Here is a 16212-nt window from a genome sequence, read left to right as displayed (position 1 = left end):
AAATAATGAAGGGCTTTTGCCTGAAACATCGATTTTCCTGCTCCTTGGATGCTGTCTGACCTGCTGTGCTTTTACAGCACCACTCTAATCTTGACTTCTGGATGACTAGCCCACTGACATAATCCTAAACCATTGCTTCTCCCTTGATAGAGCAGCAGTGCCTTGCACAAATGTTTGCCACTTTTCAGCCCAAGCCTGGACATTGCAGTAGGCATTAGTTGCTATTATTCTTGAAGGAGTTACAAATAGAAATGAAACATGTTTTGTCACAAATGTTTTATCTCTTCCACTGACCTTGTGATGGGAGGAAAGATTATTGTTGAAGCATTTGAAGGTGTTGAGCCAGGGACATGATTAACCTTTCAAAAGTCACTGGATGATTGGAAGATCACTGTTGTAACCCCCTTGTTCAAGAAAGGATCAAGACAAAAGGTGGAAAATTATAGGCCAATTAGCCTAACCTCGGTTGTTGGCAAAATTGTAGAATCCATCATTAAGGATGAGGTTTCTAAATTCTTGGAAGAGCAGAGTCTGATTAGAACAAGTCAACATGGATTTAGTAAGGGGAGGTCATGTCTGACAAACCTGTTGGAATTCTTTGAAGAGGTGACAAGTAGGTTAGACCAGGGAAACCCAGTGGATGTGGTCTATCTAGACTTCCAAAAGGCCTTTGACAAGGTGCCACACGGGAGGCTGCTGAGCAAGGTGAGGGCCCATGGTGTTCAAGGTGAGCTACTGGTATGGATTGAGGATTGGCTGTCTGACAGAAGGCAGAGAGTTGGGATAAAAGGTTCTTTTTCGGAATGGCAGCCGGTGACAAGCGGTATCCCGCAGGGTTCAGTGTTGGGGTCGCAACTGTTCACATTATATATTAATGATCTGGATGAAGGGACTGGAGACATTCTAGCAAAGTTTGCCGATGATACGAAGTTAGGTGGACAGGCAGGTAGTACTGAGGAAGTGGGGAGGCTGCAGAAGGATCTAGACAGTTTGGGAGAGTGGTCCAGGAAATGGCTGATGGAATTCAATGTGAGCAAATGCGAGGTCTTGCACTTTGGAAAAAAGACTAAAAGCATAGACTACTTTCTAAACGGTGAGAAAATTCGTAAAGCCAAAGTACAAAGGGATCTAGGAGTGCTAGTCGAGGATTCTCTAAAGGTAAACATGCAGGTTGAGTCCGTGATTAAGAAAGCGAATTCAATGTTGTCATTTATCACAAGAGGGTTGGAATATAAAAGCACCGTTGTGCTACTGAGACTTTATAAAGCTCTGGTTAGGCCCCATTTGGAGTACTGTGTTCAGTTTTGGTCCCCACACCTCAGGAAGGACATACTGGCACTGGAGCGTGTCCAGCGGAGATTCACACGGATGATCCCTGGAATGGTTGGTCTAACATACGAGGAACGGCTGAGGATCCTGGGATTGTATTCATTGGAGTTCAGAAGATTAAGGGGAGATTTAATAGAAACTTACAAGGTAATACATGGCTTGGAAAGGGTGGACGCTAGGAAATTGTTTCTGTTAGGCGAGGAGACACAGCCTTAGAATTAGAGGGGGTCAATTCAGGACAGAAATGCGGAAACATTTCTTCAGCCAGAGAGTGGTGGGCCTGTGGAATTCATTGCCGCAGAGTGCAGTGGAGGGCGAGACGCTTAATGTCTTCAAGGCAGAGATTGATAAATTCTTGATGTCACGAGGAATTAAGGGCTACAGGGAGAATGCTGGTAAGTGGAGTTGAATTGCCCATCAGCCATGATTGAATGGTGGAGTGGACTCGATGGGCCGAATGGCCTTACTTCCACTCCTATGTCTTATGGTCTAACCTTCAACAACCACACCCAACTTCATTTACACCGGGTATGACTCCTACCTGTTTCTGCAATTCCCCTTTACTTCAGTTTTCCCAGGCCTTCTTGATCCCACACTCAGTCAAGTGCTCTTCTGAAGACAAGGACAGTCATTCCTCATTCATTCCTGAAATTTATCTTTTGACGTTATTTAAACCAGGTTGAATTGAAATCTGGAATTGTGTAGTCCTTTTGGAAATTATAATGAATCAACTTATAGAAAATTTTGATTTCCTGATATTATGACCACTTGATTCCAGTAACGTCACGTGTTAAGAGTGAAATGCTTTTAGAGTAAATAAACTTAGAGCAAAGTCAGTCAGTGAGTTCTAGTCCTTGCTGCTACTTCACTAACTTCTTGCAGTTTGTTGAAGCATATTATTGTACAAGGTCTAGTACCAATTTGCAGTGTTAACCAAAAATGTGTGGGGCACACATAGACTTAAAAGGTGAGAAAATGCTTCGAAGACCGGAAGAATTAGGAACAGGCATCGGGCATTCGGTTCCTCACACCTGCTTGACCATTCAGTAGGATCATATGGCTGATCTGACATTCCTCACTTTCATTTTTGTTGACATGTATGCGCTGAAACTGTCAGGAAATAAGTGAATGCCAGATTCATCAGCCACATCCACAAGGTAGACCAGAACATCACCCAATCATAACACAATGCCATCCAATTCCAACATTGCCATCAAAACAGCAGCCATTGTCATTCAGAATAGAATGAACAACTACAAGGAAGTATATTGACAATTGAACAACCAGAAATACTATTTCAGTTACCTACCAATCTGACCAAAAAACGCAACTATCAACTAAACAGATTGATTAAGACTTTTGATCCAGTCCTTCAGAGTACCTTATGCACTCTTACCGCACTTACTTCTTGCATGGGGCACTTGTACTGCCTTTAAAAGATACACAAAAGCCAACACACATGGATGTCCCATCATATCAGGCATTGGGATCCTGTATGAGAACCTCTCTGGCTATGTCAAGGGTATCTTGAAACCCATTGAATAGGGGACCACCAACATCTGTCGTGACACCACAGATTCCTTACACAATCTCAGCACCCACAGACAAGTCAAACTAGGAACATTTCTCATTGCAATGGATATTTCAGCACTCTACCCCAGCATTCCCCATGACAATGGCATTGCTATGACAGCCTCAATACTCAGTACCAATAACTGCCAATCACCAAGCACCATTCAACTCATTTATTTCATCCTCGGCCATCTCTTCACCTTTGACAACCAGTTCTTCATCCAGACACACGGAACAGCCATGGGGATCAAATTTGCACCCCAATATGTCAATATTTTCATGCACAGGTTCGAACAAAACTTCTTTGCTGCACAGGACCTCCGACCAACACTATCCACCAGGTATATTGATAACATTTTCTTCCTCTGGACCCATGGTGAGATGTGCTGAAACAACTACATAGTGGTATCAACAAGTTTCATCTCACTACCAGACTTACCATGGACTGCTCTTTAGAATCAGTCTCATTCTTGGAAACATGCATCTCCATCAAGGGTGGCACTTCAGTACCTCACTCTTCCGCAGGCCCACGATAGCCTGCTCTTCTCTAGTTTCCACTCCAAACATTTTAAAACAGCTGTCCCCTACAGACATGCCCTATGCATACGCAGCATCTGTTCAGATGAGGAGGAATGTGATGGACCACTGAAGGTGTTGAGGGACACCCTTGTTAGAACAGTGTATGATGCTCAACTCTGTGGGGTGACACAATGATTAGCACTGTTGCCTCACAGCACCAGGGACCTAGATTCAATTCCTGCCTCAGGTGACGGTCTGTGTGGGGTTTGCTCTGGTCCCCTTCCACAATCCTAAGGTGTGCAGCTTAGGTGAATTGGCCATGCTAAATTGCCCATAGTGTTCAGGGATGTGTAGGTTAGGTGCATTAGTCAGGGGTAAATATAGGGTAATAAGGTCAGGAGCAGGTCTGGGTGGGTTACTGCTCAGAGGGTCGGTGTGAACTCTTTGGGCTGAAGGGCCCGTTTCCACACTGTAGGGACTTTATGACGAACTCTTTGATCGCCAGTTTTGACGTGTCACAGTGAGCTACCATAATGACCACATCGGGCGACAGATACAGGATACGACCCTTCATCGTCCAATACTTCCCAGGAACAGAGAAACCATGTTCTTTGCCGCCTGTAACACATTATCGATGAGGGTGAGCACATTGTCAAGATTTTCCCTATGCCTCCACTGCTCGCCTTTAAACAAACACCTCAGACCTCACACACAAGCACATGTACACACATATACATACACACACACTTACACATGATCACACTCACATACTCACACAGACCACCTCCATATACATAGAACATAGAAGGATACAGCGCAGTACAGGCCCTTCGGCCCTCGATGTTGCGCCGACCGAATCCTACCTAACCTATACTAGCCCAATAACTTCCAAATGCCTATCCAATGCCCGCTTAAATGACCATAAAGAAGGAGAGTTCACCACTGATACGGGCAGGGCATTCCATGAACTCACAACCCGCTGTGTGAAGAATCTACCCCTAACATCTGTCCTATACCTACCACCCCTTAATTTAAAGCTATGTCCCCTAGTAACACCTGACTCCATTAGCGGTAAAAGGTTCTTAGTATCTACCCTATCTAAACCCCTAATCATCTTATACACTTCTATCAGATCTCCCCTAAACCTTCTCTTCTCCAATGAGAACAGCCCCAAGTGCCTCAGCCTTTCCTCATAAGATTTTCCTACCATTCCAGGCAACATCCTGGTAAACGTCCTCTGCACTCGTTCTAAAGCTTCCACATCCTTCCTATAGTATGGCGACCAAAACTGCACACAATACTCCAGATGAGGCCTCACCAGAGTCTTATACAACTGCAACATGACCTCAGGACTCCGGAACTCAATTCCTCTGCCAATAAAGCCCAGTACACCATATGCCTTCCTCACAGCACTATTTACCTGGGTGGCAACTTTCAGAGATCTGTGTACATGGACACCAAGATCCCTCTGCTCATCCACACTACCAAGTAGCCTACCATTAGCCCAGTAATCCATCATCTTGTTATTCCTACCAAAGTGAACGACTTCGCACTTAGCTACATTGAATTCCATTTGCCACATTTCCGCCCAGCTCTGCAACTTATCTATATCCCGCTGTAACCTACCACTTCCTTCCTCACTATCCACAACTCCACCGACTTTTGTGTCATCCGCAAACTTGCTTACCCAGCTTTCAAGTCCTTCCTCTAGATCATTTATAAAGATAACAAAAAGCAATGGTCCCAAAACAGATCCTTGTGGTACACCGCTAGTAACTGCGCTCCAAGATGAACATAATCCATCAACTACTACCCTCTGTCTCCTTCCAGCCAGCCAATTCCTAATCCAAACCTCTAATGTATCCTCAATGCCATACCTCCGTAGTTTTAGCATTAGCCTACCATGGGGAACCTTATCGAACGCCTTACTAAAATCCATATACACAACATCTACTGCTTTACCCTCGTCCACTTCCTTAGTCACCTTCTCAAAGAACTCAATAAGGTTTGTGAGGCACGACCTGCCCTTCACAAAACCATGCTGGCTATCCCTGATCACGTTATTCCTACCCAGATGTTCATAAATCTTATCCCTTACCATTCTCTCTAAGACTTTGCCCACCACTGAAGTCAGACTCACTGGCCTATAGTTACTAGGGCTATCCCTACTCCCTTTCTTGAACAATGGGACCACATTCGCTATCCTCCAGTCCTCTGGTACTATTCCCGTTGACAATGACGACATAAAAATCCAGGCCAATGGCTCTGCTATCTCCTCCCTAGCTTCCCAATGCTCTCTCTCTCAGACAAACACACACCCACACTCAGACTCATGCAGAAACCACTCACAGGCATATATTTCATCACACCACACACACACACACACAATGGGGTGAATGTGTATTTGCAGATACATTCTATTTGTTCCAAAAGCACACAACCTACAGGCAGTCAGTCCATTGGAAATAGAACCAGTCTGATTCAAGGTTAGGATACAGACAGTTTCTAACCTCACACTTCAATGCATTGTCTGAGCTGAGTGGTCCCTTTTTTTTAATAAAACCTTATGTTATCTTGGAACTGTGACTTGAGAGAAAAATTTATATATTAATCAATCAAAACCTGCGTCCCCATTCTAAGTGATTAAAGACTTAACAGCAAGTCTAGGTTTGTTCAATACTTTGCATCAGTTGCATGACACTGTGATCTTTTACTATAAAGTCTGAGTCCTATGATCCTGCCCCACTAGTTATCTGACAAAGGAGCAGGGCTCCAAAACTTCAACTTCCACATAACCTGTCAGATTATAACCTAGTGTCATGTGATTTTTGCCAACTCCAGTCCAACATGAGCACCTCCACATCATTGCACTTTCCTGTCCTTTCCTATAATGCTTGATCCCTGACTGATCAAGAATTTGTCTATCTCAGACTTAAATGCACACCTTGTGGGTGGCACGGTGGCACAGTGGATAGCACTGCTGCCTCACAGCGCCAGAGACCCGGGTTCAATTCCCGCCTCAGGCGATTGTGTGGAGTTTGCACATTCTCCCCGTGTCTGCGTGGGTTTCCTCCGGGTGCTCTGGTTTCCTCCCACAGTCCAAAGATGTGTGGGTCAGGTGAATTGGCCATGCTAAATTGCCTGTAGTGTTAGGTAAGGGATAAACGTATGGGTGGGTTGCACTTCGACGGGTCGGTGTGGACTTGTTAGGCCAAAGGGCCTGTTTCCACACTGTAAGTAATCTAATCTAACCGTCTGTGACAAGGAGTTCCAAAGATTGTCAGTCTTCTGAGAGGAAAAATTCTTCCTCTTCATCTCAGTCTTAAGTTGGCTCTCCTTAATTCTGTGACAATGCTTTCTCAACTTAAAGTCTACCATGAGGGGAACATCTTCTCAGCATAAAAAAAAAGTGTTGTTAGGTTTGCAATTACAAGTGCTAGAATATTTGGTGTAATCTAAGTACACATCCGGATTTTAATGAGTGCCAGAAAAAGGCTGTTAATGACATTAAGCTGCATTGCATCCAAACAATCATTTATATGAAATTCAGATCATAAATTATTAAATTGAAAGAGCAAATATTTTGCGGAAATAAAAATACTGTTGCAGAACACATGAAAATTTAATGATATATCCAGCGATGTTTAAAGTATGCACAATTTTGAAAAGTTGCAATATGTCAAAGTCATCAGCGCAGCTAAAATCTAGTCAGTTATTCATCAGTGTTAGTTGACTGAATATATTTACTTCAATAAAAATCTAAGAGAAAAATATACTGAAAGAATATGAGATCTGAAATTGCTTGGAGATACAAAACTCGCATTTGGGCGGCACGGTAGCACAGTGGTTAGCACTGCTGCCCACAGTGCTAGAGACCCAGGTTCAATTCCTGCCTCAGGCAACTGTCTGTGTGGAGTTTGCACGTTGTCTGCGTGGGTTTCCTCCGGGTGCTCTGGTGTCCTCCCACAGTCCAAACATGTGCAGGTTAGATGAATTGGCCATGCTAAATTGCCCATGGTATTAGGTGTAGGGGAATGGGTCTGTCTGTGTGGGTGGCGGGTCGGTGTGGACTTGTTGGGCCGAAGGGCCTGTTTCCACACTGTAATCTAATCATATGTCTCGTCTAGAATCATGAAAGGCGCTTGAAGTCTATATCACAAAAAATACTAAAGCTACATTAGTCTGACTTTCCAGCACTGAGCCTGTGACCTTAAGTGTTATGATATTTCAATGCTCATCTAGGCACTTTTTAAGAGTTATAAGATTGCCCACATCAACAACCACCCCAGACTCTTGATCAACTGGGTCAATAGGTTGAGGAGTGGTAGATGGTGTTTAATTTGGATTGCAGTTTGGTAATACAAAAAAGGACAGGGTTTATATAATTAATGATAGGGTTGGAGAACAGGGAGACCTAGGGTTTCAGGTGCATAATTCTTTGAAATTTGCATCACATGAAAACAGGATGGTTAAGACGTTTAGCATGCTTGCCTTCATTGCTGAAACATTGAGTCTAAGAGTTGAAATCTCATGTTGAGATTGTAAAGGACATTAATGAGGCCTTGTCTGGAGTATTGTATGCAGTTTTGGTTGCCCAGTTATACAACGGACATTATTATGTTGGGGAGGATTCAGAAAAGATCTATCAGGATATGATAAGTTGTAGGACCAAACCCACCCCCCCCCTCCCCCAACTTCATCCAAGGACAAAGATTCAGGTGGCAGACAGAATTTAGGCACTTTGGCAGTTTCTATTTATATTCAAACAGTCACCGGTTTGTGCAGGGAGAGGGCCAAAGACCCCTGTCCCTCCCCCTCCCATACCCCCTACAAGTCTGGTCTCAATATGAAAACACAGTTGTTCCATTAACCTTTAGCTCACATTAGAAGACAAATCAATGACACTCTGGATTTTATGTGAGATGCAATATTTTATACATTTTATACATAGAACATAGAACATAGAAGGATACAGCGCAGTACAGGCCCTTCGGCCCTCGATGTTGCGCCGACCGAATCCTACCTAACCTATATTAGCCCAATAACTTCCAAATGCCTATCCAATGCCCGCTTAAATGACCATAAAGAAGGAGAGTTCACCACTGATACGGGCAGGGCATTCCATGAACTCACAACCCGCTGTGTGAAGTACATTGATTACATTACTGTAACCAAACACAATATTGTTACTCTGCCCTTCCTCTTATTCCGTGCATCCAACTCCATCTAATCAATGGCATAAATTCCTTTGGACAGCCATACGTTCCCATGATCACGTGGTATTTAACAGATATTATACACTCCAGGCCTTGAGATCTTTCTAAGAATCCTATCAATTTATTTTAAAGCACTAGCTTTCAAAGTGTGGTCGTGGAATATAAGTATCTGTAATTAAATTGGAATCTATCCCTGTGATTATCTGAAGAATCTTTACCTATTTCTTAATATTGAGAATAATGTTTTTAAAAAGTAAATAAATAAATAACCTAACTACTGCAAAATAACTTTATTGCCATTTTCACAGCTGCATGATGAGTTCGGCTGACTGACTTTGGGATTGAGATTTATTGTCCTTGCTCTGACTGATGTTTTTTTACTTAATGGGACAGCATCCTTTGATTAATGAGGCTGGAATTGATCACCTGTCATAGTTTCATGAACTTGTTTGATCTCTCAGTTTTTTTATGGAGCCACTAGTTCATCTGTGTTTGTTATAGCAGAAGTTTACCTCTTTATTTCAATGTTTGTAACAAATCTTCAGACTGTCTGTTCTTGAACATTTCTTATCAGGACTGTCTCTACCAACACTCCTTACACCTGTAGTTCATGCAATACTGCATTTGCCTCAGAATAATCCCTTCTGAAAGATAGTTAAAAAATGGAGCAGACTTTTAATTCTGCTTGAATCACTTATCTGCCATTTTGTGTCTAAATGCTGGAGAAGGCTTTTAATTCTGTTTTAATCACTTTGTCATTCATTTTGTGTCTCTCAAATATGGACAGCTCTAACACCAGTAACGCAGGGTTAGAGATATAAAAAATAGACATTTATAAGGCATTTGAACAAGTTCATGAATAGGAAAGATTTGGAGGAATATGGACGAATCGGAGGCAGGTGGAGTTAGTTTAGTTTGAGAACATGGTTGGTGTGGATTGGTTGCACCGTAGGATCTGTTTCCATGTTGCATGACTCTATGCCTCTATCCCAGATCACTACCTCTGGGTGAAAAACATCTTACTCAAAACCACTCTAACCTGATGCCTTTCCCTTTAAAAATGTGTCCCCTTGCTATTGATACTTCAACAAAATAATTAGTTCAGCATTGATACTATTTTGAAAAGTGAGGCCAATTTCTGAGTCTGGATCTCTTGTTGGAGACATGCAAGGGACCACATGCTCTAGATCCCTCTCAGGTAGGAGCCTTTGAAACCAATCATGAATGTTCAGAGCAAACACACCCAATTCCCTGCTTACTTACTGGACCACCCAATTGACTTCTAAATAGAGGTAGAATGGAACTGAAAGAGAAGAGTGACATATTTTGGATTATGTATTCTTCTGTTTATGCTGCTAAAAAGGAAAATTATTATGCTTAATGTTTGAGTTTATAATAATTGGCAGAAAATTGTTTTAACTTCACACACAACATTTCCTGGCATTTTGTCCACTATTCCCATACCCTATTCCTTCAAGATGTTTAAATATTTCTATTACAGTAGCTTGTCCCTTAAAAATGTTTAAATACTTTCATTAGTCAGTGGGTGACTTTGAAAGAGGGGCTCGATCAAGTAAAGGTATATTGTCACAAATGGGAACAGGTAGTCAAACCGAACTAAAACTCCCTGGATGGAGAAGAAGTTGGAAATTAAGATAAATAAATTTAAAAAGATTACAAGTGTCAGGTAGAAAATACAATTGGGAAACAAGAGAAATGCGGATTATTCAGAGGAGGTAAACCTGTATATCAGAGAAGCAAAGAGAGATTATGAGAAACGATTGGCAACCAAGGTAAAGGGGAAACCCAAGGTCTTTGACAGGCACATCTGTAGCAAAAAAAGGATGAGTAGGAATCAAAAAGCTCTGTCACTAACATAGCTCAAAATCGCTAAGAGGAAGTGTTAAGTAGGCTATCGACGTTTACATTTGCCAGACACTGTACGAATGAAAAGCATCCAAGGATCTGAAGGAAATAAAAGTGAAATTTATAGAGGGGACTGGCCATAATGTGTCAGTCCTTCTTCAGACTTAAGGGAGGTAGTAGAGGACTGGAGAATTGCAACTGCACATTCTTGTTCACAAAAGATTGTTAGGATAAGCCAGTAGTTAGGCAGAAGTAGGTATTGCAGATGCTGGAGATTAGCGTCAAGATTAGAGTGGTGCTGGAAAAGCATAGAAGGTCAGGCAGCATCTCAGGAGCAGGAAAATCGATGTTTCAGGCAAAAGCCCTTCATCAGGAATGCTCATCAAGATTCCTGATGAAGGGCTTTTGCCCGAAATGTCGATTTTCCTGCTCCTTGAATGCTGCCTGACCTTCTATGCTTTTCCAGCACCATTCTAATCTTAAGCCCAGTAGTTATCAATCAGTCAGCTTAATGTCACTTGCAAAAAATCTCCAAGGAACATTTATTCAGGACAGAATTAGTCAAAATATGAAGAAAAATGGATTGTCTAAGAAAAAAAGCACAGTCTCTGAATGAAAAATCTTGTTTAACTAACTTTTTTAAAAAGTAAATTAGATTAGATTCCCTACAGTATGGAAACGACCTTTGGCCCAACAAGTCCACACTGACCCTCTGAAGAGCAACCCACCCCCCTACCCTATATTTACCCCTGACTTGATAATTTAGCATGGCCAATTCACCTGTCCTGCACATCTTTTTGGATTGTGGGAGCAAACCCACACAGACACTGGGAGAACATGCAAACTCCATACAGACTATCATCCAAAGCTAGGGTCAAACCCAGGTCCCTGGCAGTGTTAGGTAACAGTGCTTACCACTGAGACACCATGCCACCCACTTGCTTGAATATTCGGAAGAGGTAATGGGAAAGATCAAAGAGGATAATGTTGTTGATGTGGTTAATGCAAACTTTCAAAAGGCATTTGATACACCACCCCTCACCTCTTTATTATATTGATGACTGTATTAATGCTGCCGCTGCTGCTCCTGCAAAAGCTTGAGAAGTGTACCATCCTGGTGCCACTGTATAGAATGGATATGAACACATTTCAAAGAATGTAGAAGAGATTGAATAAAATAGTTCTAGTGATGGAAATTATCAGTTGTGAGGCTAGACTGCAGAGATTCACCCTGAAGATAAGAAGTGAGATCTAACGGAAGTTTTCATAATCATGAGAGGTCTGGACTGAATAGGTAGGGAGAAATTGTTGCCACTTGTAAAGCGCTCGAGAGTGAGAGTACACTGATTTAAAGTGGTTTGCAAAAGTAGCAAAAACAATGTGATTTTAAAAAAACGTTTCACTTGAATGGAATGCGCTGCCTAGAAGTATTGTGGAGGTGAGCCGGAGAGTGGAACAAATTTACAATGCTCATTGGATCGCTGGTGCTGACATGATAGACTGAAAGGCCTCCCTTTGTGCTGTAACACTTCAGTGATTCTGTGATAGTCCTTCTTAAAATTATAATAGGAGTGAACATGTCATGAGTGATTTTAATCGTTCAGGTTGGTTGGATCCTTTTTGTTCATTTAATGTGCCAGAATGTCAGCTTAGATCATTTGATATTACTTATTCAAATGTTTGCCACGTATTTGTCCAAACCAGCTCAAGGACTCGAGCATATTACTGACACTTTATGCTAATGTGATATCTTATGAAATGCTGGGAGATACGAATAACAAAGTCATTAAACCAATGTCCCGAGTGACAGAAGATCATCTAAAATCTCTGGCAGGGTTGAGAGAAGAGCAGAAATTTCTCCTGGAGTTATTGGCAATAAATGTTCCAGCACTAAAATTATCAGAAAAACTGAACAAATGAATTGGCAGTTTATCTTCTGGGCTGTGGGAAATTGGATTATTCAAACTAGCTGCTATAATTAGTTACATTAACACAATAATTTTTATCTCAAAACAATTCATTCCATCTGAATTATTGTAGAATATTTCTGAAATATATAATATATAAATATTGGTATTCCTTTTCAATCTAAATGTTGATTTTGTTTGAAAATTAAGTAAAAGGAGCATATAAAATATTGATTTGTATTTTGCAGCAAATGGGAGTGGAGTGCACATTAGTAACGTGCGCTATGAAGATACTGGTGCCTACACCTGCATTGCCAAAAATGATGCGGGAGTGGATGAAGATATTTCATCACTTTTCGTGGAAGATTCAGCCAGAAAGACACGTATGTAAAACTTTTGGAAACATTTTATTATTGGCCTTATCAGCACGGATTTTGAGTGCTTCAAAGAATGTGAAAGGATGCTGAAATGCATGAAGTTTTCATTCAAAGTGAAAAAACTCTGAGTCTCACTAACAGTGGCAATGGAGCAGCTAACCTGAACTTCATGCCAGTCTTCTGTTGTGTGAAGTGCTATGAAACATTAATGAATAAGTCATCAAAGCAAAACTTTTGTCTGTCAGAATGTCATTAAAAGTCTGACAGCAGAATTGAGGAGGAGAGAGTTTTCTTTGTCAAGTAGACAAAAGAAGGAACATATGAATTTATTGTGGGAATCTTTGATTGTGAAAACTAGCTGCTGCAATTATTTGCATTGAAAGTATCACAATAAATTACATGAAAATAACCCTACCTCAAAACAGTTCACTTTATGGGAATTTTCATGCAGTTATTTCTGAGATGATATAACATTCAACTAAAGTGAATTGAATCCTTGGAAAATTTTTATTTGTTCACACAAAGGGCACAATTTTTTTTATTCACTCGCAGGACTTGGGTGTCTCCGGCTGGCCAGCATTTGTTGCCCATCCTTTGTTGCTCTTGCGAAGGTGGTGGTGAGCTGCCTTCTTGAGCTGCTGCTGTCTGTCTGCTGTCTGTAGATCCACAGGGCTGTTAGGGAGAGAATGCCAGGATTTTGACCTAGTGATAGTGAAGGAACAATGATATTTTCTCAAGTCAGGAATGGTGAGTAGCTTGGAGGGGAATTTGCAGAAGGTGATGTTCCTACGTGTCTGCTGTCCTTCTGGATGAAAGTGGTTGTGATATTGGAAGGCGTTGTCCAAGGGAAGGGAGTGGATGTTTGTGGATGTGGTGCTAATCGAGCCAACTGCTTTATCCTGAAGCTTCTTGACTGTTGTTGAAGGTGCTGTCACCCGCACAAGTGGAGATTGTTCCATAACCCCTCTGATTCGTCTGTTATAGATAATGGACAGGCCTTTGGGGACTTACAAGCTGCAACACTCCTGGCTTCTGCATTCAAATGTGTTCAGGTTTCCCACATGAGAGCCACACCTCTTCCTATTTCTTCTTCTGATTACTGTCACCTGACAAGCAGATTGGTGAGAGTAAGGTCAAGTGCATTTTTCTGTGTAGTCGGTTTGCTCAGCCCTTTTGCAAACCCATGGACTTGATCAGCACGGTAGACAGTGGTACTGATGAACCACTCTTGACGGTGGACATGAAGTCCCCCATAAAGAATTTATTCTACACCTTTGCCATCCTCACTCAGTGTTGCCTACAAGTGGTGAAGGAGGGGCTTGGTAAAGCAGTGCAGAATGTAGTTATCAGCAGGAAGTTTTCATGGCCCATGTTGACATGATGCAGTGAGATATCATGGAGTCAGGGCCATTGCTGAGGGCTCTTAGGGCAACTCCCTCTCAATTGTAATCCATGGACCTTTGTGGGTCTTCCTTGCCACTGGAACAGGAAATCCCCATAGCTGGTGATAGTGCTTTCTGGGATATGATGTCTTGGGTATATCTGTCAGGCTGTTGTTTGCCTGTTGCTCTCCCAATTATGGCACTAGCCCACAAATGTTGCTTAGCTGGACTTTGTGAGGTCAATAAGACTAAGTTAGCCATTGTCACTTCACAATCTGTATCAATGATTTGGATTTAATGACACAAAACTATAGCAATATGTGTTTGGATGTTGGTGGAAAAAAGCTACCATCTAACTCATTGATGTTCAATGGTCATACTATCACTGAAACCCCACTATTAACATCTTGAGCATTTCCAAGATGACCACAAACTGAACTGGATTCATTGTATGAATCTTGTGACTACATCAGCAAATCAGAGATTAGGGGTTGCATCCTGCATTTTATTTGGCTAGGTTAAAGTTGAATGAGTTTTTTGGAGGGATTTCAGTTGCCAGGCCAAGTTTTTATGCTGCATCTTACCAAACCTGATTCATGAACTACGTATGGGCTCTGGCCTGAAACACTGAATCTCCTGCTCCTCGGATGCTGCCTGGCCTGCTGTGCTTGTCCAGCAACACACTCTCAACTCTGACCTCCAGCATCTGCAGATCTCACTGTCTCCTCATAAATCACTTACCCTGCTCTCTCTGGTTTCCCTCACACCTGATTCTAGTCCCATCTTCCTACATGTCATTTCCAGAACAACTTGCCAATCAGAGAGCATCCCAGATTTCGGTGGCATCCATTCTACAATGCCATCTTTAAATCTTGTTGTGCACCTGTCAGGTCTGGAGCTGCCCTGTCTGTTCCTTCCATCTGCCCGAGACTGGTGAATTCAACACACAGCTCTGCAGACAGGCATCTGGGGGTGCTGGTGGATGTAGTAATAGAGGCAAGACTTTGTCTTTTCACTGAACGAGCATTGGAGGCCATAGTGTTGGACTTGTCACAAGAGGAGCAGTTCAGGACTCTAGTTTTGAATTCAGAGTTTAAAAGGATCAAGGCAGTATCTCATTGAAACAAATTACTGAAAAGCCTCGGTTAAATGATTATGGAGAAGATGTTTCCACTCGTAGGAGAGACTAGGACCTAAGGACGTAGTCTCAGAACGAAGGGAGGAGCATTCAGAGCTGAGATGAGGAAGAGTTTCTTCAGCCAGAAGGTAATGCATCTGTGGAGCTCATTGCCACCGAGGGCTGTAAAGGCCAAGTCTTTGAGTGTCTTTAAGACATGGATGGCTAGGCAATAGGATTACTAAGAGGGTCAAGGGTTATAGGGATAATGCAGGAGAATGAGGTTTAGAAACCAACCAGCCATGATGGAACAATGGAGCTGACACGATGGTCTGAATGGGCTAATTCTGCTTCTACAAATCGTGGTCTAATGGATACCAGTTCATGCCGTCCTGGTCCAAGGTTGCTTCTTGGAGATGAAGTCTCACAGAGAAATGCAGAGCATTGTCCAGCACAGATCAATAACCTTCTCCAACACACAAAAATCGAAATTTCTAAAGAATCTGTGATGAGAAAACCAAGTTAATGTTTCAAGTCCAGTGACCTTTCAGGGTGTTTGTTTCAAATCTTCAACTTCTGCAGTTCTTTTGTTTTATTTTAATGACTTTCTCCCTCAGTGTAAGTGATTAGATTCCCTACAGTGCGGAAACAGGCCCTTCGGCCCAACAAGTCCACTCTGACCCTCCGAAAAGTAACCCACCCAGTCCCATTCCCCTCTGAATGATGTACCTAACACTATGGGCAATTTAGCATGGCCAATTCACCTAACCTGCACATCTTTGGACTGTGGGAGGAAACCCACACAGACACGGGGAGAACATGCAAACTCCACACAGTCACCTGAGGCTGGAATCAAACCTGGGACCCAGGTACTATGAGGCAGCAGTGCTAACCACTGAGCCACCGTGCCACCAGCTTCTCTCTACT

At 42.3% G+C, this 16212-nt stretch overlaps 1 protein-coding gene across 2 annotated transcripts in view; it reads left to right on the top strand.

Annotated features, from left to right (window-relative positions):
• Positions 1-16212, top strand: part of fstl5 (follistatin-like 5) — a 532169-nt gene that overhangs the window by 385973 nt on the left and 129984 nt on the right. For both annotated transcript variants that reach the window (XM_060832827.1, XM_060832822.1), the window contains exon 9: positions 12658-12792. In XM_060832827.1, the coding sequence (XP_060688810.1) occupies positions 12658-12792 (135 nt within the window). The remainder of the gene's footprint in view (positions 1-12657; positions 12793-16212) is intronic.

This window comes from Hemiscyllium ocellatum, chromosome 1, assembly GCF_020745735.1.
Source record: "Hemiscyllium ocellatum isolate sHemOce1 chromosome 1, sHemOce1.pat.X.cur, whole genome shotgun sequence".
Classification (NCBI taxonomy): domain Eukaryota; kingdom Metazoa; phylum Chordata; class Chondrichthyes; order Orectolobiformes; family Hemiscylliidae; genus Hemiscyllium; species Hemiscyllium ocellatum.
Note: the sequence above shows the minus strand (reverse complement) of the source record. Positions and strands in the feature narration are given on the sequence as shown.